We start from the raw sequence: 14,765 nt of genomic DNA on the forward strand, positions 1-14,765 counted from the left end.
TGGTAAAACACTCCTGAGTTAAATCCCTGATTTGAAGAAGAAGGAAGAGGAGAAGGAGGAAGAGGAATAGGAGGAAGAAGAGGAGGAAGAGGAGGAGGAGGTGGAGGAGGAGGAGATGAAGATCATCCCAGTCAATAAAAGTTTTCCTTAGATGGTGCAGGAAATCTAAAGTTTTAGTGTGTACATGTGCTAATGGTAAACCAACAGTGGATGAAACCAGAGATAAAACAGAAAGGAATTATCAGTTTTTCTTTTTAAACTCAAGTTCATATACAAAGTGATTTTCATATGGAATGAATCATTTAGTCTTCTAGAAAAAAAATCTTTTATTTATTTATTTATTTATTTTTATTGGTTGTTCACAACATTACAAAGCTCTTGACATATCATATTTCATACATTAGATTGAAGTGGGTTATGAACTCCCAATTTTTTAGAAAAAAATCTTAATGTTTCAGTATGGAGAAAGTCAAATGATTTTGATCATATGCAATTAAATTAGAAAGTTACTACTTAGGTACAATTTGGATAGTAGTTATTTGTTGTTCCGTTGTCTGGGAATTTAGTAGAAAGAAATTTGGCTTCTTTTCTATAACAGGGTGAATTTCCACTAATACACTCAAAATGCTTGAAACCATGTGGCAAGTAAATAACCAAGAACAGTTGGAGCCTGAGAGGTTGTTAGGGGCTACAACTATACCACTTTGGGGTATTTACCTTGAAGAATTAAAGTCATCTTACTACAGTGATACATACATACTTATATTTATAGCAGCACAATTCACAATAGTCAAACTATGGAACCCACCTAGGTATCTAACAGTGCATGAGTGGATAAAGAAAATGTAGTCTATATACACAATGGAGTTTTATTCAGCCCTAAAGAAAAATAAAATTATGACATTTCCAGGAAAATGGATGGAACTAGAGACCATCATTTTAAGTGAAAAAGGTCTAAATCAGAAGGTTAAGGGTTGTGTGTTTTCTCTCATATGAGGAAGCTAGAATGGAAAAAAAGAAAATAAAGGTATGAATGGATCTCCTAAAAATCAAAAGAAGATCAATAGAGGAAAGGGACCAAGGAGTGGGAGGTAGGGAAGGAAGGGGGAAATGCTGAGGAGTGACATTGGCCAAGTTATATTGTTATATCGGGTGCATATATGAATATGTACCAATAAATACCATCATTATATACAACTCTAATGTACCAACTTAAAAATGTGGGAAAAAATAGAAATTAAAGAAATTTTTTAAAAAAAGAAGTGCTAGGGTCTAGAGCCAATATATAAGGAAATCACATGGAGTCAAAATTATCTTTGTAATTCTTTCCCGAACAATATGAACTTTCCCTCTACCATTGAATAGAAAGGTCCTGATTTTAAAAAAATTGAAGATTAGATAAAACAATTTTTAGAGTCTGTATTATATATATCTTTAGTGCTGAGCGTAGATAAATGCTCGTTCCAACAGGAGAACTAAAAGGAACTCAAGAGTAACTAATTCTAACCTCCCATCTTATGATCATCTTGGAATGTCAGCTACAATTCCTAAGACCAGGTAAATTATGTCTTGCCCTTTTTGGACTGAATGTATGTATCATTAGTTCTTTCCATGAAAATGCTGTGTAACAAACTATTTGAGAACCAGCTACCTTGAAATAATAATCATTCATCTATGGGTCACCTTGGTGTCAGCTAATCTACTCAGGACTTGGCTGGAGAGGTCCTGATAATGTCAGCTAACCTCATTTATGCATCTGCTGCCAACCAAGTGGTGTAGTAATGCAGGAGACACAGGCTGAACTCAGGTGAAGAAATTTCTTTTCCTTATGGGCTGGCAGATTGACCAAAGCAAGTCCTTCCCTAAGAGAGCAGCAAGCCAAGTCACACAGGTGGTTTTTCCTCCTTCCTCCTCCTCCTCCTCCTCCTCCTCCTCCTCCTCCTCCTCCTCCTCCTCCTTTCTTAAATATGTTTAGTTGTAGATGGACACAGTACATTTATTTATTTATTTGTTTGTTTGTTTATTTTTTAATTTATTTATTACTGGTGCTGAGGATCAAACTCAGTGCCTCATCGCACTAGGCAAATGCTCTGCCACTGAGCTACAACTCCAGTCCACACAGGTGGTTTTGGAGACTCCTTTTGTTGTTGTTTGTTTGTTTTGTTTTGCTTTTTTTACATGTGTTAACATTATTCTTTTGGTCAAACAAATCAGATGACTGAGAACACCAGCTGAAAATTACACATTGCCCACAGTGGAAGTAACTGAAAAGTTATAGAGCAAAGTATTTGGATACAAGAAAGAGCAAAGCATCAGAACCATTAGTGAAACTGACCACAGTGTGTGTACTTGGATAACTTGTTTGTACTAAAGCAGGAGTTCTGAAGCTTTTTAGAAATGGAAAATCTTTATACTTTGTTTTAATTAGCTGTTGCATCATTCTGGCCAAAAGACCCCGCAGAAACAACTTAAGAGGAGAAAAGGTCTATTTTTGCTCATAGTTTCTGAGGTTAAGTCCATGATCAGCTGACTCCATAGCTCTGTGGCCAATAGGCAGAACATCATGGCAGAAGGGCATAGTGGAGAAAATCAAATCAGGACATGGGGTCAAAAAGTAGAGAGAAAGAGAGAGAGAGAGAGAGAGAGAGAGAGAGAGAGAGAGAGAGAGAGAGAGAGAGATTGCTCTGCTTATCAGGGACAAAATATAAACCTAAAAGGCATGCTCTCATTTACCTTCTTCCTCCAGCCACACCCTGTGTTACCACCCAGTGATTCCGAATCAGTGGTTTAATCCACAGAGTACATTACAACTCTCACAATCTAATAATTTCACTTCTGAACACTCTTCCATTCCCTCACACATGAACTTTTGGAGGACACCTCATATCCAATCCATCACACACTTTTAACAATCATCAAGGATCTCAAAGAGGACTTGATGTGTTTAGATCTATTTATATTTACAGTATTTGCAATTCAAACAGAATTTTCAAGTGTCTTTATTTTAGAATAACAGCAAGTTTATTACTTACTAACATAATAAATATATTGTTGGGCTGGGGTTGTGGCTCAGTCGTAGAGCTCTTGCCTAGCACAGGCGAGGCCCTGGGTTTGATCCTCAGCACCACATAAAAAATGAAGAAATAAAATAAAGGTATTGTGTCCAACTACAACTAAAAAATATATAATTCAATATAAAAGAGTATATTGTTATAAAAATTATGTTTTCTAGAACAAACAAGCTAAAAAAGAGTCCTTGGTGAATTCATTAACATCTGACAAATAACAGCTGACATTTTATACCTACTTCCTCTCCATTGAATCTTTGTTTTCCTCTTCATGGTGAAGCATATAAAATAATTGGTACTCATGCAAATATATTGTTGTAAAAGGCAAAAAGTGGCTTAACAGCCCTTTTAGTTAATTGTGGATTTTCTTTGATATTGCACTAAAACTTGACAAGTGAGAACTTCTTAGGAGTTGCTTTATGGAATGTGAAGAAAAATCACTGAAATCACTAAACTTTCTGTACCTTATTATATTAAAATCCATTGATGTATATTAAATATGATTATACTGAATATATTATATATTGAATAGTTCTTCTATTTATACATGATTTGTAACATCAAGCATTGATCATTTGGAAAATATTTGGTTCATTGAATTATATATATTTTCTAAATATTGACATTTAATTATAAACATTTTTAAAATTATACTTTGTGACTAAATTTATCAGAAATATCTCAATACTGGGAAATAATCATGCTTATAGAAGTGGATACCAGTTTTCCACAATTCTAGTTGGTTTAGGAAAGTAATTTTATCACTTGAGTAAAAATACTACAGGCTATTTTCCTTCAAGTGAAACTATACATTTTCAAAAGAATGTCTGTCAGATACCCAGTATGAATCACAAGTGTTTGTCTATCACTTGCTTTTTCATGCAAAACTGGTTCTCCATCCATGAAATTTTAAAGTGACTAGTTAAGCTAACAACTCAACCAATTACACAAGTGCATTCCTTTGTGGTCACCATCGTATTTCTAAATGTGGTCATACATCAAACCTTAAAAACATGAGAAATAAGTCACTCTTATTTAATAAAAATTGATCCTTTTTATAGCTTTAGTAAGGATAGTTTTAGGTGAACCCTCTCTTTCCCCCTAGTGAGTAGTGGGACAAATGCAGTGACTTCTGATACAGTCTGGTGCTAATGCCTTGTGTTCTGCTAAGGTGCCAGATTTTAGATTGTTGGTGCAAATGTCAACCTAGTGAAGAAGAGGGGGGAAAATAGTCTTTGTGAATCAAAGGATGGACCATGACTTATGGCATAACAATTTGCTACAGATTTACTTAAAGATATTTGTATTACTATTTTTAATCATTGCAGTAAATTCAGATTTTTTATGTTCTTCCTTAGGGTTGTTTTGTTGGCTTTGATCTGGCACATGCAGTTGGAAACGTTGAACTCCACTTACATGACTGGGGAGTCGATTTTGCCTGCTGGTGTTCCTACAAGGTAAAAACAATTTAACATATTTATAGCCTTTTATTTCACACTGATATTAATCTAAAGGAAAAACTGGCTCCATGGGCCAATTTCAAAGATTGAAGTTACTTTGCTCCATTTCTTTCATTACCGTATGGTCTGATTTTAGTTATAAGTAGAATTGTATGAAGAATGATATGATATTTAATTTTAGCACTTCCATCATTACAGAGAACTTATTTCTGTAATTCCTAAGCTATTATGAAAAAATCAAAAGGTTCTAGAGAAAGAGTCCCACAATTAGAACTTAATTCAAATTGATTAGGATTCTTAGTGTTAGTAAGCTGTGAAATTTCTTCATATGTAAATATAATTCTTAGGCAATCAGCTTGGTATTTGAAAACAATTTAATTAATAGGTGAAAATAAAACAAATTTAATATAGGCATTTAAAATGTGATAATTTTATTATTATTTCAATATTAAAATTAAAATAATTTAAAGATAGGAGCTTTGAAATTAGACCTCAATGAAACTATCTACTAACTGAGGAAAAATTTGATCAAAATTTTAAAAAGACCAGTTTTGTTATCAACTTAACAATACAAATTTTCATTAGGTTTTCATTTAACAATGAAAATCTTGGTGCCCCAAGATTCTGTTTTATTTCAAAAGTTCAAAAATTTTAAAGTAAAATGTTATATTTTCATTTAAAAACTATGATATTGTTTATTTTTAATATATTTAGGTAAATTCATAAAATTTAACTTATTTTCCATCCAGTATTTAAATGCAGGAGCAGGAGGTCTTGCTGGTGCCTTTGTCCATGAAAAGCATGCCCACACAATAAAACCTACGTGAGTACCATCTTCCAATCCTTCTTTGGTGATGAACAAATAAATGCATTTTCATGGTATGAAAAATTTACAGAAATTTCTAAGATGCTATCCAATGGGAATCAGGATTGGATTGCAATTATTTTACTACTCTATTAACATTAAAATGCTTTATCAAAAATACACGCTTTTGAAAGACTTCAATTGGTTGAACAAGAAATTTAGTCATAAAAGGGAAGCTTCAGTGCTAAAATGAGCCACTGCAATCAGCTAGAGCAAATGGTTATATGAAAAAAAAGACTGCTTGAATTTGGTTTTTCAAAAATTAGACTTTAGAAAATTTTGGATTCCTCACACTGATGAATAAATCAAAGAAAACCAGAGCCGTGCCTAATAGAGGCTTGAATGTGGCATGTATTATTAAAATTAAATCTACCTTTAAAGCTATAAAATGTTACAGGATGGCTTGTAGGGAATATCTTTTGTCCTAAAAGATTTTATCTTCCATGAAACCTGAAGAAGCTGAACACTGAACAACACTGATGACATAAAAAAGTAGTACTTTTCTATTTTATATAACTCTCTTTATGTTTTAGAGCAAGTATAAATGCAAATGTAATACACCAACACATTTTTATTTGACTGAGGAACTTATAACTGTTCCTTTTATTTTATCTGGTATGGAGATAAAGGAATAATATTCTGAGAAGTGGGGGGGGAAGCCTTTTTATTGTTGTTGTATTGGAATGTGTGTGATGGGGAGACTGTCTAGACTCCCAATAGATAACATAATAATGTTTGATTAGTTTTCTGAATCCTTTCAGACACTGGCTGAGTGGTATAATCTTTACAGGAATTGAAGTGGAATTAGTAATAGATCTTGCAGCACCTCACATTTCTGAAGTTATGTGCATATATAAATCCTAGGAATTTAAAATGGTTTTCTATAATTTATTTAATAGTGTCTAAAATTTCTTCACAATTTTAAAATTTTTAAATTAAAGAGCACATTTCTTTTAGACAGACATTTAATAAGTCATTCATCTTCGTTGTTGTTACTACATTCGATTTTTCTGTCTCACATACTCAGAGAACAATATCAAGTATATACTATAAGGTTACTATACATATTTTAAAAGTCCTCCTCTATATTTTTAGCAAATCCCATTGATAGCATCTCACATAGCACAATTATTTTCCACATACGTGGTACCCAAGATGTTTCCTGCTTTTGTGTGATGACTCACCACCCTAGCCATTTCTTATTCTCCCTTTACTTAAATTATAGTAGACCAAGTTCATATTCTAGCTTGACTTCTTGCTGATCTGTTTAGGCCTCTTAATGGAAATATTATCAGCATTTACCTCATAGTCAAATTTTGTGAGAAAAAAAATGAGATGATGCAATCTAAAGCACTAACTGTAAACACTTAAGCATTTTACTATATGTGATAGATACATGTGGAGCTATATTTTAAAAATCGAAAATAAGAGAAATTTTAAAAACATGATGGGTGACATTTTTAACAATGTCATTGGGGCATTCTTTAATGTTATTCAGTAATTATCTAATATTTACTCCTAGATATTGTGTTTACTCATTGTAAATTTGTATACTAACATATAGACTTCTGCCCAGTGGAGATCATTTTTCTCATGCAGTAAAGATAACCCCTAGAGTTATAGTTTGTGACATTATAGGATTTTAAATAATTTTTGCCTATCACCAAGTTTATTTCAACAGATCTTTCCCCAATTGACTGTATAAATCCCCATTCCCGAACTTTCTTTTTTACTGCCCTTTTCATCTCACTGGTTCTCCCATTAATTACTGAGTTGAATGAGATATTTCTTTCGTGTTCACTTTGTATTTGTGTGAGAGCCATGCTTTTAGCTTTTTTGAAAATACATGCATTGCATTTTATCCAATTCACTCTGGAGACTGATGGGACTCAAATCAGGCTTGACTAGTAAATTCTGCCTTAAAGGAAACCCTGTTCTTAACCACTGAGCCACATCCCCAGTCTTTTTTTTTTTTTTTTTTTTTTTTTTGTATTTTAGGGTCTCACTGAGTTGCTTAGAGCCTCCCTAAATTGCTGAAGCTGGCTTTGAACTCATGATCCTTCTGTCTCAGCCACCTGAGCCACTAGGATTACAGTCGTGGGCTACTTACTGCACCTGGCTGGAAACCCTGTTCGGAGCTTTTTCATGTTGTTTTCTCACATTCTTAAATTTTCTTAATGTGATGCCTAGTGACTACTTCAAGTGCTGCCAATTTCTATCCTTAATTTCCTCTTCTCTACAAGGTATCATGCAATGTATTTGATTTGTGTTAGAGAATTAGAGCTTTTTAATTAGTGTTGGAAAGTAGCAGATTTATTTATACAAGACAAGGATCTGCTATTTTCATATAATCTGTTCAGTATCCATGAGAGAAAAAGAAATGCTTTGCCAAACTTTACTTTGTGTTCCATAGTGTATTTTACTTCTTTATGAATCTACAAATAAACTTCACCTTCCACAAGAGTGTTAGAGTAAGCAACAGGAAGACTTGAAAGTCAAAAATATCACATTGAGCAAGACTCGTTGTTTAGATGTTAGGATAATATTCAATAAGCAAAATTATTTTAAAGATGAGGGGAAGAAACATTTCTTGTGGAAAATATGTATAGTGCAGAGATTAAATACAACTTAAACTTCAAAAGTTCCTTATGAGGACTAACTCTTGCCAGTTAATAATTATATTTTAGCTGTTAGGCTTTGAGGATCAGCTAATTAAATATGTTTAACAAATCTTCCATTACTTGTAATTTTTTTCAATTTTCTTAGAACATTAGAGAGACTATGGAGAGTTTGTGTTGTTAAAGTATTCAGTATGATAGCTGAGAACCATATGGAGAACATCGAGTATACCAGAATGAATGTAACTGCTCATATATATATTACACTTTGTGAAGTCATCTTTGTTGCTTAAAGAAGGGTGACATCTAGTGGCTAAATATGTTATTTCAACAATGGTATCCAAATAACTTTTCTTGTTTTAGTCATTCACCCTTTAACAAGTACTTTAAAGTGTGTGTGTGTGTGTGTGTGTGTGTGTGTGTGTGTGTGTGAGAGAGAGAGAGAGAGAGAGAGAGAGAGAGAGAGAGAGAGAGAGAGAGTTTAAATGATTGACTATGTGTTTAATAGTATAAGAATTTCATAGTTAAAACCTTGGAGAAAGAGGAAGAACAGGATGAAGGTGGGAGTCTGCGGAAGGGGGAATTCCTTGTGTGTGCTTAAACAGCAGGCTTAGGCCCTCATCAAGGCTGAGATAAGAAAAGTATTAAGGGAATGGGCAGCCCCCTGGTGCAGAGTGGATTCCAGCAAAGTAACAGTGAATTGGAGAGTTTAATATTGGTATGTGATTCTGAAATTGTCATTGATATAATGTTTCCATTAGCATCTGAGAGATTACATCTGTATAAGAAATTTCACTTTCATTTTTTTTATAAACAGGCATGTTGGCCATTGTTCAAAACTGAGCCCTTTGCCCATAGAGAGAAAGAGTATATTAGAAGACAGAGTCAATCCACTGCATTAAGTATCATAACTCAAACTGTTATTCTCAACTAGAATTTAACCTTTTCCTAATTCATCATCACATTTTAATGTTGAAATGGCATATCCTAAACCTAGTTTGTAGTTAAGAATTATAATAAATGAGTATTGTAAATAAATGAGTTGCTAGGAGTTTCCCCCTCAGGTCAGTATTCAGTGTAGTTGACAAAGTTAATTATTTCCTCAAGATATAGAGGGAAATACTTTTAATTGTATGATTTTAACATTCATGAATATATAACTAAAATGTAAATAATTTGTTGAACTATCAATATTGACCTTTTCTATTCTATATTTTTCAGATCAATATTTGCACTTTTAATCTAGGGGACTCAAAAATATCTGAATCTCATAGATTATTCTTTTATAAGATCCCATAGTTTGCCTTTCAATACTATACCTTACCTGCTTTTTTGAAAGAGTCTCTACTATGAAAATAAGAGTGGATCATATGAACTGCTTTATTATTATTATTATTATTATTATTATTATTATTCAGTGAAATCATGTGTACTGGGAAACTTACTTTCACTCTAGCATAATAAGCCTCCAAATGTCCCCATTATATGAGATCTTTTGAAATATTCATTTACCCTGGGATAGGTTTTGAACTTTTTTTGAGTGGCCAAGAGTAAGGCCTACTGATAAGTTTCATGAAAATACTCTAATTTTAATTCAGGCCAACACTTTTCCATAATCAGGGAGAAGTATTTGAAAAGTTTACAGATGACATTTTTAAGGTTTTATAAACTGCTTAGTCATCTTTGTAATTAACAGGTAATTAACAGGTTTAAAAGAACAAGCTAAAGATGCTAGCTGACTTCAGTGTATGACTAAGGCAAATTTTGTTATTTAAAAATGCGTGTACTTGTTATCATTTGGCAACTACAAAATATGGCCAGCAAGGAAATCTCAGAAAGTTCAAGAAAGAATAAAAATTCACATCAAGAATCTTCAGCCAAATGATTTAAAAATTATGAATTTACAGTATTCTTGGCCCAACTGTATAATTAATGTTCTTTGGGGAGATAACTTATAGTCATTTGTTTTAGGGAATGCTAACCAGATATATTTCAACTCCACATACATGTTAAGGCTACCATTGCCCAAAACTTATCTGCGATCTACACCTTGGTTTACTTTCTTGGTGGTTCTTTCAGACTTGCTACTTATCCAGTTCCAGTCTAGTACTTGAACAAGGTCTCCCTGTGTAAAGACAGAGAACCATTGCAGACAGGTGGAATTGGCAAGAGGTGGGAATTCGAAAGGCTTCCAGTGCTCTCAGGTGGGATAGATCAATACCATCAACATATCAGCATTTTTTTCAGAATCCCGGCTGATATGATGAGAGTTCCTGATGCCTCTGTTCTATGTAGGCTGTTCTGGAATGAGGAATGAGGAGTTCAGTATTAACGTGGACAATTTCTCAGCTACCACTTGTAATTGACCAGCCCCTCTAACTTTAACATTTATTCTCTACTCCTCTAAGCATCTGGGATAATATTGTCTTGCTTCTGCTCCAATGGTAAGTATTTTTCTGTATTTTGTAAGATTTCTCTTTCACTTTTTTATTAACTCTCTCATAGTCTCAACTCTTGCTCTTCTTGCCTTGTAGAGTCTCATCCAAGGTCATGATTTAAGCTGTACATATTTGTAGAAGACACTAATCTACATTTCCAGATTTGCCCCTTGCCCAGTTTTTAGCCCTTTTGCATCTGATTGCAAATTGTAAGAATTTCTCATTATCCAGACATTATCCCTGTCTCCAAAGATACAGGCAATGAAGGAAAGCAAAGATTGTCTTAAAAGAAAAAATATTTGCTAATGAACTACCTATTTATAAAATTAGTCATTACCTGAGCACCTCTTTTTTTTTTTCTTTTGGGTTTTTGCTTTTTGAAGTGCTGAAGATCAAACCCAAGTCTTCAGGAACAATAGGCAAGCCCTCTACCACCAAGCATTCATCCCTATGAATTATTTTAAATAGGATCTGCCTGATCACAGAATACTATACATATAAGATAATATAATGAAACATAATAATCATAGATTTTAAAGTGAGATTCTTAAAGAGACCTGGTATTTCATGAGGCAAGTGAAGCTGGAAAATTGCTAAATCACAAAATGAGAGTTTATCAAGGAGTCCTTAGCAGATTAGGTAAAAGAGATTTGATAAGGTACTTCAAAAGCATATGACTTGAATATTAATAGTATAAAGAAAATGGTGAGTAACTAAAAAAAATCTGTAAAAACTATTACCTTAAAGGTCATGATGAAAAGTTAAACATAATATGAAGTGGATTATATTTGCTACAGTATCATTTTGTCAAAGTACTTGCCAAAAAAATGAAGCCTATATTTACCATATGGTCTTTTTAAGATGAGCATATTATAAATTTAATCTGAATTTTGTCAAATTATAAGTTTAAATCTTTTATAATTTTTAACTTTATATTTTAATATGCATCTCAGAGACAATTTTTTTCCTTGCTAGGTTTAAAATTGATTTTATTAAGAGACATTTTCCCATTTGTCTTTAGATGATGAGAACTTCCAGTATGTCTGTATGCATATGAATATGTGTGCATATATGTATGCACGTGTGCGTGTGTGTGTGTCTATTTTCTATTTCAAAAATTTAATAAGATAAAGCTCACATTTTACTCTGACACAGGTATTTTTCTAAGCTGGTCATTGTTCATGTAAAGGAAACAATCCTTAATTGATTAAGAAAGCATAAACAAATATAACCAACAAATATTTCTGTGCTAAAATCTTTCTTAAAAAATAAAACTTTGGGGCTGGGGTTGTGGCTCAGTGGCAGAGTGCTTGCCTCGCACATGTCAGGCACTGGGTTTGATCCTCAGCACCATATAAAAATAAATAAACAAAATAAAGATATTGTGTCCATGTATAACTAAAAAAAATTTTTTTAAATAAGTAAAACTTTCTTGATGGAATTAAAAAGAGGTTATTGTTTATGATTTTTAAATCTTACTGGCCTTTTGGAGAGAGATCATTTAAATAGTCAAAGAGTGAGATAAATGACAGAAAACACAAAATTAGAATATGTGTCCTAAGGCAACCTCTAATTAATGGCTTGGAGAATTCTCAGACTAACTTTTCCATAGTAGCTGTGGAGGCAAAATGACTAATTCAGAGTTGCTTGGGAAAAGTTCGAGCAAGGAGGAAGGAAACTAAAGACATGAATCCTCTATAAAATAGAACACAGTGTTAACTAAGTGAATAAATTCACTCTCTGTTACTTTGAAAGCTGAAAATGTTGCCTATAAGAGAGATTCACTTCATAAATTTCATAAATTTAAGAAGAAAGAAGAAAAAGAAGAAAGAATTATTTAAATGGCATTTCTTAAAAGGATATGTCAAGTGATCTTTTCCTCTTTATCTCTTTACTAGAATTTTTATGGAATCTGAGTTATTGACTTAACATTTTAAATTTTGCCTCATTATCATAAAATTGCCCTTTATCCCTATTCTACAATATTTTAGAAATTATACATGATGGTAAAATCAAGATTTTAAGCTCTCACTTATTTCTAGAGCCACACTCATGCATTACATCTGTCCTCTGTCTTGGTCTTCAAATTGTCCCTCCAAGGGGTCCAGAAATGGGCAACTTACTTAAAGAACACTCATCTGTGGCATCATAACACATAACCTAAACTTATTTTCATTCAGAAACTGTTTAATGAAAATAGTTAGGAAAGGATTTCTTGTTTTCTTGCCTTGACAGTTTCAACTATGTAGAATTATACAAATAATTTTCCTGTATGGTGAGTTTAGGCTGCGATCATAAAAATAACTTATTTGTTTGGAAGTGTGATCACAGTTTAAAATAAATTCAGTAAATAGTCTATTTTTTGTTTGTTTTTTGCTACCCAGGAGATTAAATAATCCTAGTTCTTAAATTAAGCCAAAATAGTAATTATCTGTATTAAAAAATACATTAAGTCCACTCCTGTTCACAAATCACTACTCTCAGATAATAATGACATAATCATTAATTCAGGAACAGTGAAATCCTTTGAAACCTCAAAATTTATTTTCTGTTCTAAAATTGCAGTCTGGTGTCTCCGAAGATATATGGGGGTCAATGATCTTTTCAGACATTAAAAGTAAAATTTATCAAAGAGCTTCGGCTTTTGTTTTAATTGCTTCAAGTTTTGTCCTGAAAGTGACCTTTGAAATCTACAGGGTTTTTTTTTTTAACTAACTTGCTAATTTTTAATACATTCTTATTTACAAAGTGCATGTATTCATCTGGTTCTTTATGAGTGCCAAAGGAGCCAGGCTAGAGGTTTGTTGTCATGTCACATGTACCTTGTATGTAGGTGGCTCTTATATGTGGACTCTTCACATACAGACCAGTGGGGATCCTGAGACATCGGAGACTGGGAAGGGTTAGCTTAACAGACCACAGGACACTTGGAATATATTGCTCGGGACAAACATCTAAACTATGGGATTCATTTTATCATTGTTCACCTGCTTTTACTCTCCAAAGAAGATAATTTGGGTAGGAATTACCCTTTAATCCATCACTTTTATGATCAGCTCCTGTATAGGTAGCATGCTGTTGGTTCCCACATCATTTCCTATTCCCATCAGCTTTGGTCAGGGCTCAGAAGATTTGACATTGACCATGGCAATATATGCCTAAAAAAGTATGTGGAACTTTTTTAATATAAGGGACTATGATCCTAGTAAGACTTTATCTTAGGTAATATGATTGAAAAATTGATTATATATTTAAACCTTCAATTCTAAATTTTTGCGTGCAGGGATATTTTCATTAATATTTCTTTAACAATCCATAGTGATCAAAAATTTTCTCTTGAATTTTGTTAAATATATGCCTCTTTACTCTCAGCATAATAGACTAACCATTTTCCAGCATATGGAAGATTTTTACTTTGCACATTATTCTGAAGGGGGGTGTGACTTGCAAAACTCTGACAAATTAAATATGCATTTCCATATGCTTCTGTGAAGACCAAATATATACATGAAAATTAGCTACATAGTTAAAATTCTTCATGAGATTTTAATCAGCATTGATGAACAAAATTCAAATCACATTGTCCCTTTTTTTTTGGGGGGGGGGGTACTAGGATTGAATCCAGGGGTACTATACCACAGAGGGTTCCCCCAGCTCTTTTATGTATTTATTTTTTATTTTGAGTCAGAGTCTTACTGAATTGTCCAGGCCTGTTCAAACCTGCAATCCTCCTGCCTCAGCCTCCTGAATAGCAGGGATCACAGCTGTACACCACTGTACCTAGCTTCGTATAGTTCTTTCTAAAGTCTGAGACTGAGACATCTTTCTCTTTTTGTACTTGGAACATCTGTATTTATTTCAAAGCATTATAAACCAATATTTTAAGATAAGACTGCAAGGAGCCACAGCAAAAGTATTATGATACATGGCACCTTTGGTTTAGGTGACTGCCAGCTAGCCATTGAGATCTATTTTATTATTGCATTTTTCCCACATCATAAAGTTCTATTTTAGTTTTTTGAGCTCATACAAACCTAGGTTAATGTTTTTCTGATCAGTTTTATTTTTTGACTGTGTTTTATTTTTTGACTGTGGAGTTTTTTAACATTGCAATGGAGATTTCACCTAGGTATAGCTACAAGGCCTTTATTTACTATTGTCTTATGTGTTGTATGTTATGTATGCACTGTTTTGTGTTGTATGTCTGTATGTGTGTATGTCCATATTTCATTTATGAGGAGCGCTCATGTATAAATGGATCTAAATTTTTTTTTATTCACGTGATTTAAATGGTTTAATTTAAATTAGGTAAACAG

General features: G+C 33.1%; 1 protein-coding gene across 1 annotated transcript in view; it reads left to right on the plus strand.

Annotated features, from left to right (window-relative positions):
• The window catches only part of Kynu (kynureninase), a 108,608-nt gene that overhangs the window by 68,397 nt on the left and 25,446 nt on the right, over positions 1-14,765 (plus strand). The window contains exons 9-10 of the mRNA XM_026388850.2: positions 4,427-4,525; positions 5,278-5,351. Coding sequence (XP_026244635.1) covers positions 4,427-4,525; positions 5,278-5,351 — 173 coding nt within the window. The remainder of the gene's footprint in view (positions 1-4,426; positions 4,526-5,277; positions 5,352-14,765) is intronic.

Source organism: Urocitellus parryii, chromosome 1 (assembly GCF_045843805.1).
Source record: "Urocitellus parryii isolate mUroPar1 chromosome 1, mUroPar1.hap1, whole genome shotgun sequence".
NCBI classification, from domain to species: Eukaryota; Metazoa; Chordata; class Mammalia; order Rodentia; family Sciuridae; genus Urocitellus; species Urocitellus parryii.